We start from the raw sequence: 17,612 nt of genomic DNA, 5'->3' as shown, positions 1-17,612 counted from the left end.
GTTTCTCCTAACATTGATGTCTGTGTAATTAGGCTGGCTGTCTTTCAGAGAAAGATTTTTTTTCCTCTACTTTTTCATATAGTAAATGTATCAATTCCATACATATGTTGAATTGTAACACATACACGTGTGGGCACACACAGAGACTAGGCAGAAGATACTTCAGCTTCCTACAGCCTTCTTAGAAAGAATTCAACTTGGAAGGCAGTGGGAATATCTCATGAAATTGTTTGTGTAAAGACTGATCTTCATGGTTCATGAACCTGTTATTCTTGTGTAACAGTCATATTGGCCTATCATTCCAAATATTAGGCCCCTTTTAGGCAGGGACTTGGCTGTTACCCTTCTTCCTCTGTTTATAGTCACTGTGGTACAAAATCCTTGCATCACGGCCATGCCCCTTGGCATCAGCCTGGACTTGGAATAATGGATCCTGCTTTTTTATATTTGTGTAACCTTGGGAAAGTTACTTCATTAAGCCTCAGTTTTCTCATCTATAAAGTGAGGACAGTACATACCTTCTAAGATTATTGTGAAGAGAAAATGACATGTCACATGCCTGGCATGTAGTAGGTACTTGATTGGTAAATACTTGTAACCACCATAGAATTACACAGCAATGACAGATTTCTTATGTCACAAGAATGAAAGGCTTAAGGAGTCCCCTAGGAAAAAGTATGTGGAAAATCAAATTACTATTCTGATTACATGAAAAAAAATTGTTTTTTTTTTCTTTCAAAGATAGCAGAGAGCTTAGTTTGTTATGAGTCTGAAACCTCTGTGGGCCTGTTGGAAACTCAGACTCAAGAACCACATACGGAGTTTCTCTCCATGTCACTCAGCTGCAGAAAGCAGCTTCTGCAGGAGTTGGAGATTCAGGGAACCAGGGGTGAATGGGTGCCGGTGGCTAATCAGGCAGAGTGCAGAGTGGCATAGTGCAAACAACAAAAACATTAACTCGGTGTTCTTTTCTTTTTTCTCATCAGAAAGCTGTTTTATGGAAGAATGACAATGATGGTAGGAGCATAGTTCTGGCTAGTTGAGATCAGTGTTTGACAGCTGAGGAAAAACAGTGTGTGTTTTGATGAGTATATTCTGCATATTGGAAATATTTAATTCATTGAGGCCAGAAATCCAGAAGAAATTCTGGTTCTTCAAGAAGGCCTTACCCATGGAAACATAGTGTTGTTACATTTTGCTAATTTGGCCCCAGTTGAGCTCTTTAGGGTGGCATTTAGGTTGTGCCTAAAGTCACAGCTTGTGAGATCCCTGCAGATCTATACAGTGGGCTCCACAGAGTCTTTGTCATGTTTGCTTGTCCTGAAGTGGGCTTCTAGCCACAGCATTGCATCATCCACGTGTGAACCAGGTGATTTCATTGAGGTCCTCACTGCATCAGTGGATGAGACAAGGGAGAATGTGTATCTGAGAACAAAAATTATTTTTTAGGTCTTGGATTGCTAGTAGTAGTAAAATGAATCAAACAGTTTTGTACTTTTCAAAGTGCTTCGTCATTCGATCTGTTGTATTGTGGCAATAACAAAGCAAGTGCTGGTGAATCTGTAAAATTCCTCCCATGTAACTTGTATGAGTGACGTTTTTCCCTGTTACAGTTTCAGATCTAACTCAGTTCAGTAGGTATTAGATGCTCCATTGTGTGCTAGACCTTGCAGGATCCTTGAGCCTTCATTCTTAAATTTGTTCAAATTGAATAGCAGTAGTTGATATTCAGAGCCTGTTCAGTGCCAAGTACTATGATATAGACATGATGAAAGCTGGGACACAGAATTGTTTGTTAAGGGAACTGAATCATATTTGCAAGTAATTTAAAAACCTGAAAATGGAGTTTTGAGAAGTTTGGAAAAATGCTATCAGAGCTCAGAGGAAGGAGGGTTTCCTTTTAGGAGGAGAAATTTGTATACCATGGAAAAAGAGCTGAGAGGACCCACCAGAGTCCTTTCAGCAGGGGGTCTCTAATACAGTTTTCTTTTGTGCCTGTGTTTTCTGTAGGTCATGACTGCTGTGAGACAGTGAAGGTGCTGCTGTGTGCTTCCAAAGAGGGCCTTCCCGTATTTGTGGTGGCTGAAGAAGACTTCCATTTCGTCCAGGATGAAGCATATGATGCAGCTCAATTCCTGGCAACCAGTGCTGGAAATCAGCAGGCTCTGAACTTCACCCGCTTTCTTGACCGGTCAGGACCCCCATCTGGGGATGTGAATTCCCTCGATGAGAAGGTGGCGCTAGCATTCAGACACCTGAAGCTGCCAGCAGAGTGGAATGTGCTGGGGACAGATCAGACTTTGCACGGTGAGAATTTATACGACCTGCAAACATACTTTCAGTTTGGAATACGTCTGTTTTTTAATGGGGCTGCTTTTCTGTGGTCATTATATTCATCTTCTATAGGAACTGAATAAATCTTATAATTACTGTAGCAAAATGGCCTTGATAGCATCTCTTCTAGTTCTTCAATGGAGCTTTTAAACCTGTTCTTGCAGTGAAATGACCCGAGAGAGAGAATTCAAGTAGCGAGGGGCATCCCTTCCTGTGGGTCTGGATTTCAGTTTTGATCATGTTGCCGAACCCAGAAAAGGGTCCAGGGTAGGTCCCGTTGCTTGCCACACAGAGAGCCAGTTAATCAGACGAGGACTTCCAAGGAAGAAAGGAATTTTAATGCAAAAGATGTTTCTTGGGAAAATGGGCAAAATAGTCTCAAATCCATCTCCTTAACTGAGGCTCGTCAAGGGCTTTCATAGTGGGCTGTGGAATGCAGGTCAGGTTTTGCGGAGGTTGAACTCAGTCTTCAGGTGGGCTGATTCGAGAATCAGCCATTGGTGATGGGCAGTGAGTCCTGTGGAGAGGCTGGTTAAGTCTGGTTGTTAGGCTTGACTGGTAAAGTCTGAGGGAACAAAAAATAATTTAGGGGAGGGGGTCATTTTGCAAGGCCAGTTACAATCTCTCAAGCATAGAAGTGACTCATCCTTCATGAGGAGAGTAGCAGAGGAACTTTTTAGTATTTAATTATCAAAGACAAGGTTTCCATTATTGTGTTCTGAACTTCTCTAGGGCTGCAGTCCCCAACCCCCAGGCCTCGACCACCTGTCTGTGGCCTGTTAGGAAACAGGCTGCACATCAGCGCCTGAGCTCCTCACCTCCCCCAACCCCCCTCCCCATTCCGTGGAAAAATTGTCTTCCATGAAACCAGCCCCTGGTGTCAGAAACTTTGGAGACCACTCCTCTAGGGATCCCCTGGAGTTGGAGGAAGGAAAGATTCGGGAGTGGGTGGAGGGAGCATGACAACAGGATGAACTCTAAGAAACCCCACACTTTCTTAACCAATTTGTTTCACTCTTACTGATTTTGTCTACTGATGCTCCATATAAGAGTTCATTGAAGAAAGGACTCTACTTTTCAAAAACACTGATGTTGTAAGTATCTGCACATGTCCTCTTACTCAGACAAGGGTTTCCCCACATAATTCTTGTAGCAGGTGGCCTCTATTGTCATGATTACATAGGCATTTTCAAATGAAACATAACGTGTACCTGGGGCCTAATAAATAACATCCTGTTTTGCTCCTGAGTTCAAATCCAATACAAAGATTTAGGAGTCCTGGAGGTGGAGCAAAATGTTTGCTTTATTTCTGATGAAATCGAGATTGGAAGACTGACATGAGAGCTTCTGCCAGAGGGTCTGCTCGCACTTTTTGTGCCATCACTGAAAGAGCCGGGCAGTTGCAAGAGTGCCCTTGAGAGTCCACCCAGCCGTGATTATTGGATTATGTACAGGAGCAGACGAGAAGTCACCCTCTCCTGAGGAGAGTGCCCAGAGGGGATGTGCAGTTCCGGCTTCCTCAGATCCATCAGATGAGTTTATTCCTCCTCCCATGGAAGAATGGTGGAGAGGTATTTGTCAGCTTTGATTCTCTTAAATCCACTGGGTTTAAGAGTTAAGCCTGTGATGAGGCATCAGAATGGTGTCCCATACTATCAGGAGCATACTATCAGATACTACCAGGGCAGTCCTGCCCAGAAAGTCCTACTTTCTTTCTTTCTGAAAGAAAGTATGGACTGTAAAATTAAATCAAGAGAGAAAGCATTTGTCTTTTTCTTATTAATAGAATGTCCAAGAAGAGAAAAAAAATTAATATAGTGTCCAAGAAACTTCTGTATTGCTGATGTTTAGAGTTCAGAATATTTGGATGTTATATAGAGCATTAGAACCTTTTTAGAAACCTAATGATGGGCCTTAATACCTCTAACTCCTGCCATTTCTGTTTTGATATGGAAATGATTATTCTGGTTGCCTTTTGCAAATCAACATCAAGATAGAACCGTATTAGTTATTTGTGGGGCTTATGGTGTTTTTATGGTTTATTTTGTCTTGTTTAAAGAAAGCCCGGGAGTTGGATAGTTTGTTTATGTTACCATGATTAAAAAGAACTGTTAGAAAAAGTAAAGGTCTGAAAATTTAGGCATATCACTTCCCCTCTCTGGGCCTTAGTTCCTTGTCTTTAATAGGAAAGGACTGGCTGGCTTTGATATTTTTGTGTACTTTCCATGTACTCCTAAAGTTTCTGTTGTACAGTATTGCTCAAACAGTGCTAACAAAGGCTAGACCAAATTTGAACACTTAAGGGAATACAAACTAAAACTACATTGAGATACTATTACACATTCATTAGAATGGATAAGATTAAAAATAACCAAGTGCTGGCAAGAATAGAGGACAACAACTCATACATTGCTTGTGGAAATGCAAAATGGTATAGCCACTAGAAAAATTTGGCAGTTTCTTATAAAGTTAAGTATACACTTAACCATATCACCTAGTAATCTCACTTTGGGGTATTTATCCTAGAGAAGTGAAAACTTCACCAAAAAGTCTGTGTACAAATATGCCTATAGGCCGGGCATGGGGACTCACACCTTTAATCCCAGCACTCTGGGAGGCCGAGGTGGGAAGATCATTTGAGTTCAGGACTTCGAGACCAGCCTGAGCAAGAGTGAGACCCTGTCTCTACTAAAAAAAAAAAAATAGAAATAAATTAGCTGGACAACTAAAAAAAAAATCTATCTATCTATCTATCTATCTATCTATCTATCTATCTATCTATCTATCTATCTATCTATCTATCTATCTATCTATCTATCTATCTATCTATAAATTAGTTGGGCATGGTGGCACATACTTGTAATCCCAGCTACTCGGGAGGCTGAGGCAGGAGGATTGCTTGAGCCCAGGAGTTTGAGGTTGCTGTGAGCTAGGCCGCCGCCACGGCACTGTAGCCTAGGCAACAGAGTGAGACTCTGTCTCCAAAAAAAAAATATGCCTATAGTAGCATTATTCATAATCATCCAAATCTGGAAATAACCCAGATCTCCCTCACTGAGTGAATATATGAACAAACTGTGATATATCCATGCAATGGAATACTACTCAGCAATAAAAAGGAACAAACATTGACACATGCAACAACTTGGATACATTTTAAATGCATTGTGCTTGGTAAAAGAAGTCAGTTTCCAAAGGTTTTATACCATATGGCTCCATTTATATGATATTCTAGAAAAGGCAAAATTATAGAAACAGAACAGATCAGTAGTTGCCAAGGACTGAGAGTAGGGGAAAGGTCTGACTGCAAAGGGGTATCATAAGGGAATTCTTTGAGGTGCTGGAGTTGTTTTATATCTTGTTAGTGGTGGTGGTTATGCATGTCTTAAAAATGATAAGACTGTACATCCCTAAGAAGTGAATTTTATTGTACATACATTTAAGATGTTTTAAATTGAACATTAGGTTTAGACTTTGAGAGGTCTTGATAGAACTTTTACGTCAAGAGCTAGGATCAGGAATTTGATTTTAAGTGCTCAGTTCACATTCTGCAGTTTAAGTTGTCCTGTTAATTGTAGATTAGAATCTAGGGACACTGGATATGGTAAGGGCATCAGTTAAGAATTTATCATGCTTAGCGTGGAATGTAATAGGATGGATGTAATGGAATAGTAGGTTCACATCAATGAGTTGCACATCAAGTACTTTTTAAAAAAGATATTTAAAGGAAAAAGGTACAAAGTAAGCATGTTTCCTGGGATAATACAGGTAAATAGGGCACCTTGTTATGTAACAGGACTACTTACAATTGAAAGCTAGGCATTCACAGGTGTTTCTGTTAGGTAGGGACCAGGAGGAAAGGGAAATAGGTGCAGGGGTGAGGTGTGGGAGATTCCATAGAGATACTATTGCTGGCCAATTAGAGGAGGGTAAGAAGACCCCAAACTGAGGAGATGGCCCAACCACAGAAACAAACAACTTGGAACATGGACCTAAAGGAGTTGGCAATGACTTTGGGTGAACTGTCTTCATTAACATAGTATAAATCACACCCATGAGCACTGTGAGAGCTTACAAATGTCATGGCAACCCCTGGAAGTTATCATCCTATAAGGACAGATTAAGGGAGAGGGTCCTCAGTTCCAGGAAATCTCTACCCCTCATCCGCGAAAAATAGTGAAAATTCTTCCCACTGTTTAGCATACCATAACACATAGACATTAAAGTAGAAATATGTTAGAAACCTAGGGACTTCTCCACTAGGTAGAGCTGTTCCCACTCCAGAACGTACTATGCTATAATAAATCTTGCTGTTGGGCTTGCTCATTCATTCCATCCACTCAGTACCAGTAACCATTCTCCTGTACTGGGAACCAAGAACCAGGGAACACGACACGAACTCAAACCTGACAGCTCTAACCTAATACTTGCACAAAAGAGTCATGTAAGATTTATGGCTAATCTTCCTGCTTTTTAATTGTTCAGGTGCACTGCTTTTTAACTTTTTTCATGCCAATGACTCCTTTGAATTTGCTCAGATTTCTCCTCAGAAAAAAAATGTTTATGTTGTGCTACCTTGAGACATTTACATAGTGTAAATTTCATAGTCTCCCTGAACTTCAGGCACAAACATGCAGTTAAGAACCCTGGGTTTAGATTTGCTGTCATCAGATGGAAAAATCATAGACATTGAAATCAGACTGTTTATATCCTGGCTTCATTGCAAGGGTTTGTGCAAAATACTTAATCTCTCTATTACTCAATTTCCTCATCTATAAAATGGAGAAAAGTGTATTCTGATAAGGTGTGCTAGCTTGCAAGCTATTCCTTTGAATATACCTTGACCAGTATCCAGAAACTTTTTAGAGACACTACACATTGGTGAGCTGTAACAAGGGAAGAAAACTTGTTCTAGTAGAGGATAAAACAGGACAACACTCAAAGGAAGGCTCTTCCAAGCAGAATGAGACTGTCCTCCTTTGCTTTTACTTTTTGCTAAAGCAGTCCTCACTTTAAACATAAACAAGAGGGAGTTTGTCCATTTGAGTTCTTCCAAGTGTTCTCTAATTCTTAGTTACATAGAATAGCCTCTGCATTGTACTTTTTTTTTTTTTTTGCCACAGTCCTGCCTCAAATACAGGTGATGAGGATTCATCTGGGTGGAGGGTGAATGGGGGCCGGGGTGAAGACATCTTTTTTCTCTGAGTTTTCCAAGTCTCGCTTAGTTGTTTCAGCTCCTTAGTGCCTCAGTGGTTAGTGAAGATGGTGAATTGGGATGACTTTTCCCTGGGAGACCCTTGTACAGCAGCAATCAGCATAACTCTTGGGTACTTACAGTGGGCCCATTGAAGACTTGCTCTGGAGAAAGCAGGGAGAAACATCCTGGGGGAAATATTCATCCTTACTCAGTCATGGCATTGTATAACCAAGGGAAGATACCTAATCATCTTTGGGGGATGGGAATTATCTTGCGCACAAAGAGAAATTTGGGTGGAAAGAAGGATGACAGGCGTAGGAAAGATTGCAAGTAAGAGCAGCCCGTGCATTCCCAGTTCTGTTTACCTAATGTTGGTTAATAGATTCTCAACCGTAATCATTTGGTGACTTGGTTCCCACACTACTTTCAGAGTATTTGATAGCTTTCTGTAGAAATTTCTTCTTAGCTACACTAGTGTTTGTATATTTTTCTAGCCATCATCACTGCTTAAAAAAGAAAATAATAAAATATAAAAAGACTGCTAATGGATTTTTTTTTTCTTGGCAGAAGATTAATATCTACGGACTCCAAGGCAAGCAGTGCCTAGTAGTAGCAGAGCTTTAGCTCCAGAAGGTTTTGTTGCCTTTCAAACCTTAGTTTTGTCACAGAGTTACACGTCTCCTTTTTCCAAAAGCCTATTTTCTTACCCTGGCCTGTTTTCCTTCCTTGCTCATGCGGTATGAGAATTCCTGCATCGTGTGGGACTCCAGGTTTATTTCAGAGAAATCCAGAATAGTGGAAAGAGTGGTGATTTTGGAATCCCGTAGATACAGATTCAAAGAGTACTGTGAGCAGGGCTTGGTGGGTGGATTGATGGGGTAAGAAAGTACATGTAGTCCTTGATTATTATACAGTTTATAGAACTCGGAACATTTTATTTAGTCAGAGAATCTGACAGTTTGAAAAAGATGCACCCCTCTAGCAGGCTCATCACAGTTGAATGCCTACTAGGCACTTAGACTTTCTTTGCAGAGCTGAGGGAATGTGTGTGGGAGGTATATAAGCAGATAGCAAGTGGGGCTTAAGACTTTTCCTACCTGCATTCTCTGTGGGTAGAAACTAGGCCTACAGAGATCTTTCCGTTTTAAGTACGGTTAGCAGGAAAACCAACCAACATGGGGCCTGTGAAACATCACAGCATAGAGAAAAGGGAAAAATAACAGTATTCGGTTGGAGACTCTCTGAGTATGAAGTCAAAGAAAAATATAGAAGACATTTTCCATTTGTGCTTTAAAAGACAGAAGAAGTTAGATCTATTATGAAATTAGAGAAAGAAGCAACAAGGAGAAAAATAGGTTAGTTAGTGTATCAGTTAGTATTCAAGTAGAAAGGCAGACCCAGTAGGAGAAGTATATGTTAAGATTTATTACAGGGAATGGCTTATTTGATTGTGGGGGCTGGCTAAGCAAGTTCAGAATTCATAGGGTAGGAGGAAGGGGAGGGAATCCTGTCATAGTCAAGGTCAGCCCGCCAGCGTGGGCCAAAGCTATGGTCCTCAGAGAGCCAGGAAGGAGAGGTCCTGGTCCTGAGCAGGATGGAATTCCACCGTACACGCCCGAAGCTTCCCTCTGCAGATGTAATCTCTTCTCTCTTTCTCTAGGGGAAAGCTAAGCTCTGCATTTAAAGCCTTCCAACTGATTCAGTCAGGCCTATGCAGATTATCCAGGATAACCTCCCTTATGAGATCAACTGATTAGGGGATTTAATTACATCTGCAAAAAAAAAAAAAAAAAAAAAAAAAAAAACACGCTATCATGATGAGGGCAAACCTGGAAAGGGAGTTGGTGAAAATGATGCAAGTACATCCAGAATCCCAAAGCTTAATTAAATTTACACTGGGGCAAAGGACTCAATTGACATTGTAGGACAGGCAGTTACTGATCTAAAAAAACAAATATGAATAACTCTCAGAATACAGAGGAAAATAATAATCATGAGAGAAAAAGTACTGATACAGGGAGTAGAGAATAGAGATTGGTCCTAAATTATTTATGCTCTGTAGTTTAAACAGACAAAAGGAACAAAAATAATGAAGATAGGTTGGGTAAAAACTTTCATGCTCTCAAAACATGGACTAAAAGAAGCTACATTCATTTGTTTACCCCATTGGACCTTGGCCTCTTCTACAAACCAAATTCACATGATCTCTATGAAGATCAAATGGAAATGTCTAAAACGACAGTATATGCATGCGGTGGACTACTACTCAGCAATAAAAAGAAATGTACTACTGATACACGTGGCAATATGATTGCGTCTCACACATTACACTGAGTGAAAGAAGTTTTATACAAGCGTATAAATTTTATAGTTCCATTTATTCAGAGTTCTAGAACAGACAAAACTAATCTGTGATGAATCAGAACAAGTGGTTAACTCTAGGGATAGGAATAAGGGGATTAACTGGGAAGGGGCACAAAAGATGTTGGTAATGTTCTATATGTTGATAGAAGTTTGGCTTACACAGGTATATGCGTTTGTCAAAATTTATGAAGTCATGTGTACGTTTGTATTTTACTGTATGTAAATCACCTACAGTTATAACCATATTGAACTCTAGTTAATGATATGCATGCTGAAGTATTTTGGGGGTGAAGTGCCTTCAACTTATTTTGAAATTTTTAAAACTTTATTTTAAAAATAAAGTGGATGGATAGTGGAAGAATAGTTGGATAGATGTGTGATAAAGGAAATACAGAAAAACATTAATTATAGGATCTAGCTGGTAAGTATTGGTTATTTGTTGTATAATCTTTCAAATTATGTGTACATTTGAAAGAGTTAAGTGTTGGGGAAAATATGAATGGGTGCTTTTTTAAACCACATTAGCTTGTTTGTGTGATTATCTTTCTTCTATTTTTTTTTTTTTCTTTTACAAAAAGACAGTGGAATAATGGAAAGGGCAATTTTTTTTAGACTCAAGACAGAAGAACTTTCAAATCATGATTCTGGCTGTGGGAAAGTTATTAATTCTGTAGACTTGTCTCCCTTTGCAAAAGGAGGATAATGAGACCTCATAGGGTTACTGTGAAGATAGAATGGAAGAAGTTGAGATAAACCACATGGCCCAGTGCATGGCGCTTAGCAGGTCCTCACTATGTGTTTTCTTCTTATCTGATATCTTCTTATCTGTGCCTGCTGCTAAAGACTTTATACTGAGGTTGGGGGGCAGATATAGTGCAGGAATCAGGTGCCAGCTTCTCAGCACATGCCTGGTCTTATTTTTTGAGCATTTAACTCAAATAGTGAGGTGACTCAGAGCAAATAAGGGATCAGAAAGGGGTGGAAGGTAAAGAAACAAATGCTTCAAGGAAGTGTCACCCAGTAAAGTTGGAATTAACCAGGCTGTATTTGATCTTTTGGTCCTTTTTTGGGGAGAGACAGGGTCTTGCTCTGTTGCTGGGCTATGGGTTATAGTGCTAGAGTGTAGCGGCATGATCGTAGCTCACTGCAGCTTCAAACTCCTGGGCTCAAGCCATCCTCCTACCTTAGCCTCCCGAGTAGCTGGGACTACAGGCGTGTGCCACCACACCTGGCTAATTTTTTTCTATTTTTAGTAGAGATGGGGTCTTGCTTTTGCTCAGGCTGGTCTCATACTCCTGACCTAAAGCCGTCTTCCTGCCTCAGCCTCCCAGAGTGCTAGGATTACAGGTGCGAGTCAGCACACCTGGTCCTTTTTGTCTTTTTGTCCGGCCTTGCCACATGCTCAAGTATTGATTATTGAAATTTGTATCTGCACTTATAAATAATTGTTTCTTCTAGGGCATCAATTTCTTTCCAGCTATGTGCCTCTGCTTGAACACCCTTTCAATCCTGAATTGGTCAGTGTGTATGTAGTTCTGTAGGGAAAACATACAATATGAAAGATAGATTTTGCTTCCAAAGAAATTTACCTTGGAAGTAGGGATACTAGACTAATACACAGGTGACATTAGGAAACAATACAGTCCATTGTAAAACAGAGCTTCAAAGATGTATTCATTCCTGTGGTGATACTCACATATAGAAGTATCTGAGGACTTCAAAGTAAGGAGAAAACCCTGTGGCCCAAGAAATCTGAGAATTTTCAGTGAAGAAGTTGAGTCCCATGGGAACCCATGAAGAATGAGAGGTGATAGCTAGGCTGGAGGGAGAAGGCAGGCACAACTCCAGGGCTCCATCCACCACTCCCTGGAGTTGACTAGCGTACAGCCTTGTGTGTATAGATGGCCATATATAGCAGCCCTGCAGTGGCCTTAGCTCTTGTCATCACAGATTGGGCACAAGCGGGTGGCTGAGGAAGAAAAGAAGTAGTGTTAGTGAACCTAGAATAGAACTTGAAGTCCAGGAAGACTGGGCAGAGAGCAGGGAGAGGGAGGAGAACTGTCATTTAATGAGTACCTACTTCAGCCACTCATTATGCTAGCATTTCACCCACCTCTTGTCATTTGTTACAGTGACTGTGAGAGAGGTGATGGTATCTTACTCTAGGGAAGAAGAAAGTGAAGTTTGGAGAGGTTAAATGAATCATGCCTGGTCACACAGATGGTAAATGCCAGATTGGAACCCAGATTTGTCAGACTCCAAAGCCCTTCCTCATTCCTCCGCTTTCAGAGTGACTCACTATACCAAGAAGCCTTCATTTCAAGTGAAATAAACCCAAGCATATGTTTTCCTTTCTGTAGTTATTAATGTATTATCTTAGAGTTAGTCTTATGCCTGAAGATGCATTTCTTTCTCTCATTAAACAAAAAAAGCTGGTGGTGCCAGCAATTTGATTTGCCCTTATTGTGGGGAAATAAAAAGACCTGTGTACTTAACAGGCAAAACCAGTTTTTAGTGTTTAGCCAACTCCTGTTTGGGTGTTCTTTTTAAAAGTAATTATACCCTTTATGATACACCCATTTAAGTCCTAACAGCTATTTCCCTCGGATCCCCATGTTGGGCTGCATTCACTTCTATTTCTTTTTGTTTTTAAAGGAAAAGAGCATGTGTATGGGTCATCCTTATATGCCTGCCTGTAAAATTGATTGAACAAATACTGTATGTTGTCACAATATAGAAATGGCTTGATTCTTTTTTGTGGTACTGTTTTCTGTTGAAGATTTTGCTTTCTATACTTTTTGGTGGCTTTGTCTTGTCTGTCTTTGAGGGCTAATTTTACCTGGCCATGATAAAATCGTTCACGTTGTATGCCGTAGCTTAATTTTAGGATCTTAGGCACTTGGCGGCAGTGGTATTTACCTAACTTGTCTGTTTGTTTGCTTTTTGTTTGCGTGTGCCCCTCACTTATGTGCATTTTCTACCCCATTTACAGATGCTGGCCCTCGGGAGACATTGATGCATTTTGCTGTGCGGCTGGGACTGCTGAGGTTGACGTGGTTCCTGTTGCAGAAGCCAGGTGGCCGTGGAGCTCTCAGCATCCACAACCAGGAAGGGGCCACGCCTGTGAGCCTGGCCTTGGAGCGAGGTTATCACCAGCTGCACCGGCTTCTAACTGAGTGAGTGCTCCTGCTCCTTTCCCTCCTTTCACCACAGCCCCACCCCCTGCTGCATGGTAGCACTGCCCACTTGGCATCTCTGTGCAGGTTTCCCGACAATTGAAACCTCAGCTCACTACCTTTGCCTTCTGATGGAGGTCTGTAAGCTCGCTCCCGCTAACCACTTCATTGTCTGAGAGAGACAAATGTGAGTCATATTACCATTACCACTTTCTGTCTCCTCTGCCTCCCTGCCTTCTTTGCTTCTTTAGCTTTTATATTTTACAGAAAACTTGGAACGAGTCTTGTCTGTGGGAGTAGCATAACATTACCAATGTATACGGTTTATCCTGGTTTAGTACAGAGGAAACAGTTTTTCTATGCCATATATGTTTGTTTCTCCTGTGTCTCTGAGGCTTGAAAGAGTTAATTAGAAACCCTACTTTCATATTATAATTATATACAGTAAATATGGTAAACAATTAAATTTTGGGTTGAATATAATTTCTGTGAATAAAATTTGAGAGCAGTGGTTTCCTCATATGAATAGTAATAAAAAGCAGTTAACTGAGTTGTCCTGGAAACATGCAGTAGAAAATCCTGTCTGTCTTTGGGTTCAATTGTTATAAGTTCTGACTTTCTGAGAAATTAGTTTTGTGGAGGAAAGTTGTTAGTCAAAACATTTGAAGAGTATTTTTTCTTATATAAGTAAATAAATGCATTAAAGCAGCCACTGTTTTTAATTGAAATATTTACAAAAGCTAGGAGTTTTTAAGAATAGTTTCTCTTGTTTAATATATTTTTTGTATTGCTTTTATGGTTATCGTCATCATCTTTTCCGCCACATTACATTATCTGAACAAGAATAAACCCCATTGGATCTGTGTTCTTTAGTAATTGAAGGACTCTTATAAATTGAGTTGGTATTCCCAAATTCTCAGATGTTTTGCTCATGCCAGATTTAATTCAGTTGCATTTTATATTTTACCATTTTTAGCTGTGTATGTGCAGGGTAGTCTGGAAGGATCAAGAAGAGATCTCAGAATGTAAAGCTACTTACAGTTACATAAACGGTTTTTTCTTGCTTCGCTTGCCAAGCTTATAACTTTCCCAGTCAAGTCAGACAGAAGGTTCATTGCAGAAAGCCTCTGATGAGTGCTACAGATACAGTGGTGGTAGGAGGGGCACTCTTCATTTCAAATGAGCTTTGGATACCTGAGTTCTCCTGTGACAGTATTCCATTCCAGATACATTCCATCTGGCCAACGATTGGATTCATTCTGTTTGCCTCAGGAAGAGAGGCCTTGTTCCAGAAGTTGAAACAATTATCTTAGTATAACTATTATGAAGTTTAAATGCAGTTCCTCTAAATTTGATTTTATAGCCCAGAGGTTTTGCTGAGAAGCAGAGTTGGTTAAGGACTGCCATCCAAATGGGGAAATAAAGTGATTACAACAGCTTCATTATATGCTTGGGAGGGGGGGGTGTCACAAGACTGCTATTGCAGCATAGCTTTAAGGAAATTAGTGTGTGTTAGTTCTTGGAGAAGTTTTGGGTTGTTTTGTGTGTGTGTGTGTGTGTGTGTGTGTGTGTGCTTGCTTGCTTTAAAGTACTACCTCTGTTACATGTGGGAAAGCCACTTATCACCCTTTTGAAGGGAGATTGGTTATGAGAAAACCAACTTGAGAAATCTCTAAATAGAGGACTCTTATAAGAGAGTATGAGCACCTTGCTGCAGATGTAGCCCTTAACTTGGATTCTTTTAGGCTTTTACAGTTCTGACACCTAGGAAAAATGCTGAGTCATAGTTAGCAATTAAAGAATAGTAAGGAAGTGATTTTACTAAATCCCTCAGTCTTAAACCGTGGTGCAAGTAGACTTCACTAGCATTTCAACTGTTAAAGGGTCAGGAAAGATCATTGGGCGTTTTGATTTTAGTTTTGGTTTATCTCTCCCTCTTTCAGTAAAACATACATAAACATAAAACTATTTTAACCATTTTTAGGTATACAATTCAGTATAAGTGTACTGTGCATGTGCATAAGTATAACTCAACGTGCTTAAGTGGTATTAAGTACATTCTCACAGTGTTACGTAACCATCACCACTATTCGTTTCCAGAACTTTTTCATCACTCCAAACTCTGTACCCATGAAGTACTAACTTGCCATTCACTCCCTTTCCCCTAGCCCCTGGTAACTTCTGTTCTACTTTCTTTCTCTAACAATTTGCTCATTCTAGATACTTTATGTAAGTGGAATCATGCCATATTTGTTCTTCTGTGTCTGTCTTATTTCACATAGCATTATGTCATCAAGGTTCATCCATGTTTTAGCATGTGTCAGAATAAGAAGGTATGTTACAAATTGCTAAAAGAATAGATTTTAACCGTTCTCACCACAAAAAAGTAGGTGAGGTGATGGATATGTTACTTAGCTTGATTTAATCTTTCTACAGGCTATACATATATCAAAACTTCACATTTTACCCAATAAATACATACAGTTATTATTTGCCAATTAAAAACTGCACATAGCCAAAAGATGGAAACATCCTAAATGTCCATCAGCAGTTATTAAACAAAATGTAGTCTATATGTATAATGGAACATTATGCAGCCTTAAAAAAAGAAAGATTGTCTTTAGCAGATGAAACTGAGATCCAGGAGGTGAAGTGACTGGAATAGGACAACAGGTGGCAGGGCCAGAAATAAGCCACATCTCCTAAGAGGCTGGAATAAAGAGTTTGTTTTGTGAAATTCACAAAGATAGATAAGAAAGATAAGAATTGTCACAAGAAAGATAAGAATTGTCACATTATATGATGGTGCCTTTCTAGTAGTTTACTAAAGTCTTTAGACTTTGAATGTCTTACCTCATCCCCTTTATTGTTAAAAAACTTTTCCCCATATAGTCTTGTGACTTTTATTGCCTCTTTTCATTTAATATGAGATTGAAGTATAGTATGTACATTTTATATTTATTAAATAACTATAGTCTACTCTTTATTGAAAAGTCAAGCTTATTTAACTCTTTTTATAGCTCTCCCAAAATACATTTGTTTTAATTTCTTACTGCTTTGCCTTATTTTTCATTTTTTAATTTGATTGGGGAGTGAGGGAGCCAGGGCATTGTGCTGGTTTGGGCCCAAGTTCTTTTTGTGTTTCTGTGTTCGAGGCTTATTTTGATTGACAGCTTATTTTGGTAAACCAAGTCTTCTATGAAAAAATTATGATTTGCCATTCTTGAAGATAGAAGGTATGTATTTAGAGAACTCTTGAAATTGATATTAAATTCCACCAAACAGTAACTATTCAGGACACTTTTTATATTATTAATAGTTTCCCTTTTTTGTAACCCGTGATTAACTTTTCATTTAGTTCAGTGACAGGGAAGGGAGAGATTTATTGACTTGTTGCTCTTTTGCTATAGCTTATATTTTAATCTTACATTATAAATATACATGCATTTGTGATCTGAAAATTCACCTTAAATAAAAGGTTATCAGTTTTGCCTGAAGAGTCTTAGCCTTGGAAGAGTACCCAGAACACCTAGGCCTACTTCTGCTTTAGGTAGACAGTCTTCTCCCCCGATTTGAAGACCCCACCCAAGGTTACCTAACTAGTTAGTTATGGACAGAGTAGGGATAGACCCCAATTTGCAGCCTGTTGGTTTAGTGTATGCTAGGAGGTGACGATACCAGGTGAGTGTGGCATGGTTACTCATCTAAGAAGAGAATATTAGAGTCAGGTGCTGTCAGGTCTGGCCGATATCTCACTCACACATCACAAAGAAGAAATTTTGGGACCTGGATTACTCTTGTCAGAAGGGACAGAGCTTTGAGAGTAAGAGGCAGCTCCAGGTAGCAGTGAGTGTGCAACTTGAAAGTCAAACCTAAGCTTGCATTTTGGCTCTGCCATTTTTAGCTGTATTATGTTGGAGACATTTAAGTAACTTTCCTTGCTAAACCTTGATTTAGCTTAGCCAAATAAAAATAAAGGATAGTACTATCTACTTCCTAGAATGATAATCAAGTATCTGGTATATGCAGTATGAAAAATCAGAGCTTATTCTGGTTATTCCATGGAGCTAATAAAGGTGCTATGAATATTTCAGCTTGAAGGGAGACAGTATAATATGGTGGAATTGCTTAGGGATGAAGAGCTTAATTAAAATCCAAGATTCCCTACTTAGTAGTCTGTGTGACTTAGAAAAAAATCACATATCCACTCCGAGTCTCATGTTTTTCCTCTGTTGTTGATAATCCCTGTTCTCCGTACAGCAAGATTGTTGGAACTAAATGATATTTATTCAAATACTTTGCTGTACTCTAAGGTGCTCTATTTTATTAATTTTCTTAATTATATAGTAATAATGTCAGTAGAATTAGAATTCAGTAGTCAGTGAAACTCATTGTAATTGATTGGTCTACCAAGTATCTTTTATAATATTTATTATACTTCTCTGAACTAAAGTTAATAGAGAGGTTTGGAATCTTGGGTGATTCACTGAACCTCTCCAAACCTCAATTCCCTTTTTGTAACATGGGATGAATAAGAGGAC

General features: G+C 39.5%; 1 protein-coding gene across 12 annotated transcripts in view; it reads left to right on the top strand.

Moving 5' to 3' along the window:
- AKAP13 (A-kinase anchoring protein 13) overlaps positions 1 to 17,612 on the top strand; it is a 298,777-nt gene that overhangs the window by 119,114 nt on the left and 162,051 nt on the right. For 11 of the 12 annotated variants that reach the window (XM_076004775.1, XM_076004777.1, XM_012774215.3 and 8 more), the window contains exons 4-5: positions 2,011 to 2,307; positions 12,888 to 13,071. In XM_076004775.1, coding sequence (XP_075860890.1) covers positions 2,011 to 2,307; positions 12,888 to 13,071 — 481 coding nt within the window. Of the gene's footprint in view, positions 1 to 2,010; positions 2,308 to 12,887; positions 13,072 to 13,169; positions 13,259 to 17,612 lie in introns of those variants that run through there. The other variant, XM_076004780.1, reaches the window with a different exon arrangement.

Source organism: Microcebus murinus, chromosome 7, assembly GCF_040939455.1.
Source record: "Microcebus murinus isolate Inina chromosome 7, M.murinus_Inina_mat1.0, whole genome shotgun sequence".
Lineage (NCBI taxonomy): Eukaryota > Metazoa > Chordata > Mammalia > Primates > Cheirogaleidae > Microcebus > Microcebus murinus.
Note: the sequence above shows the minus strand (reverse complement) of the source record. Positions and strands in the feature narration are given on the sequence as shown.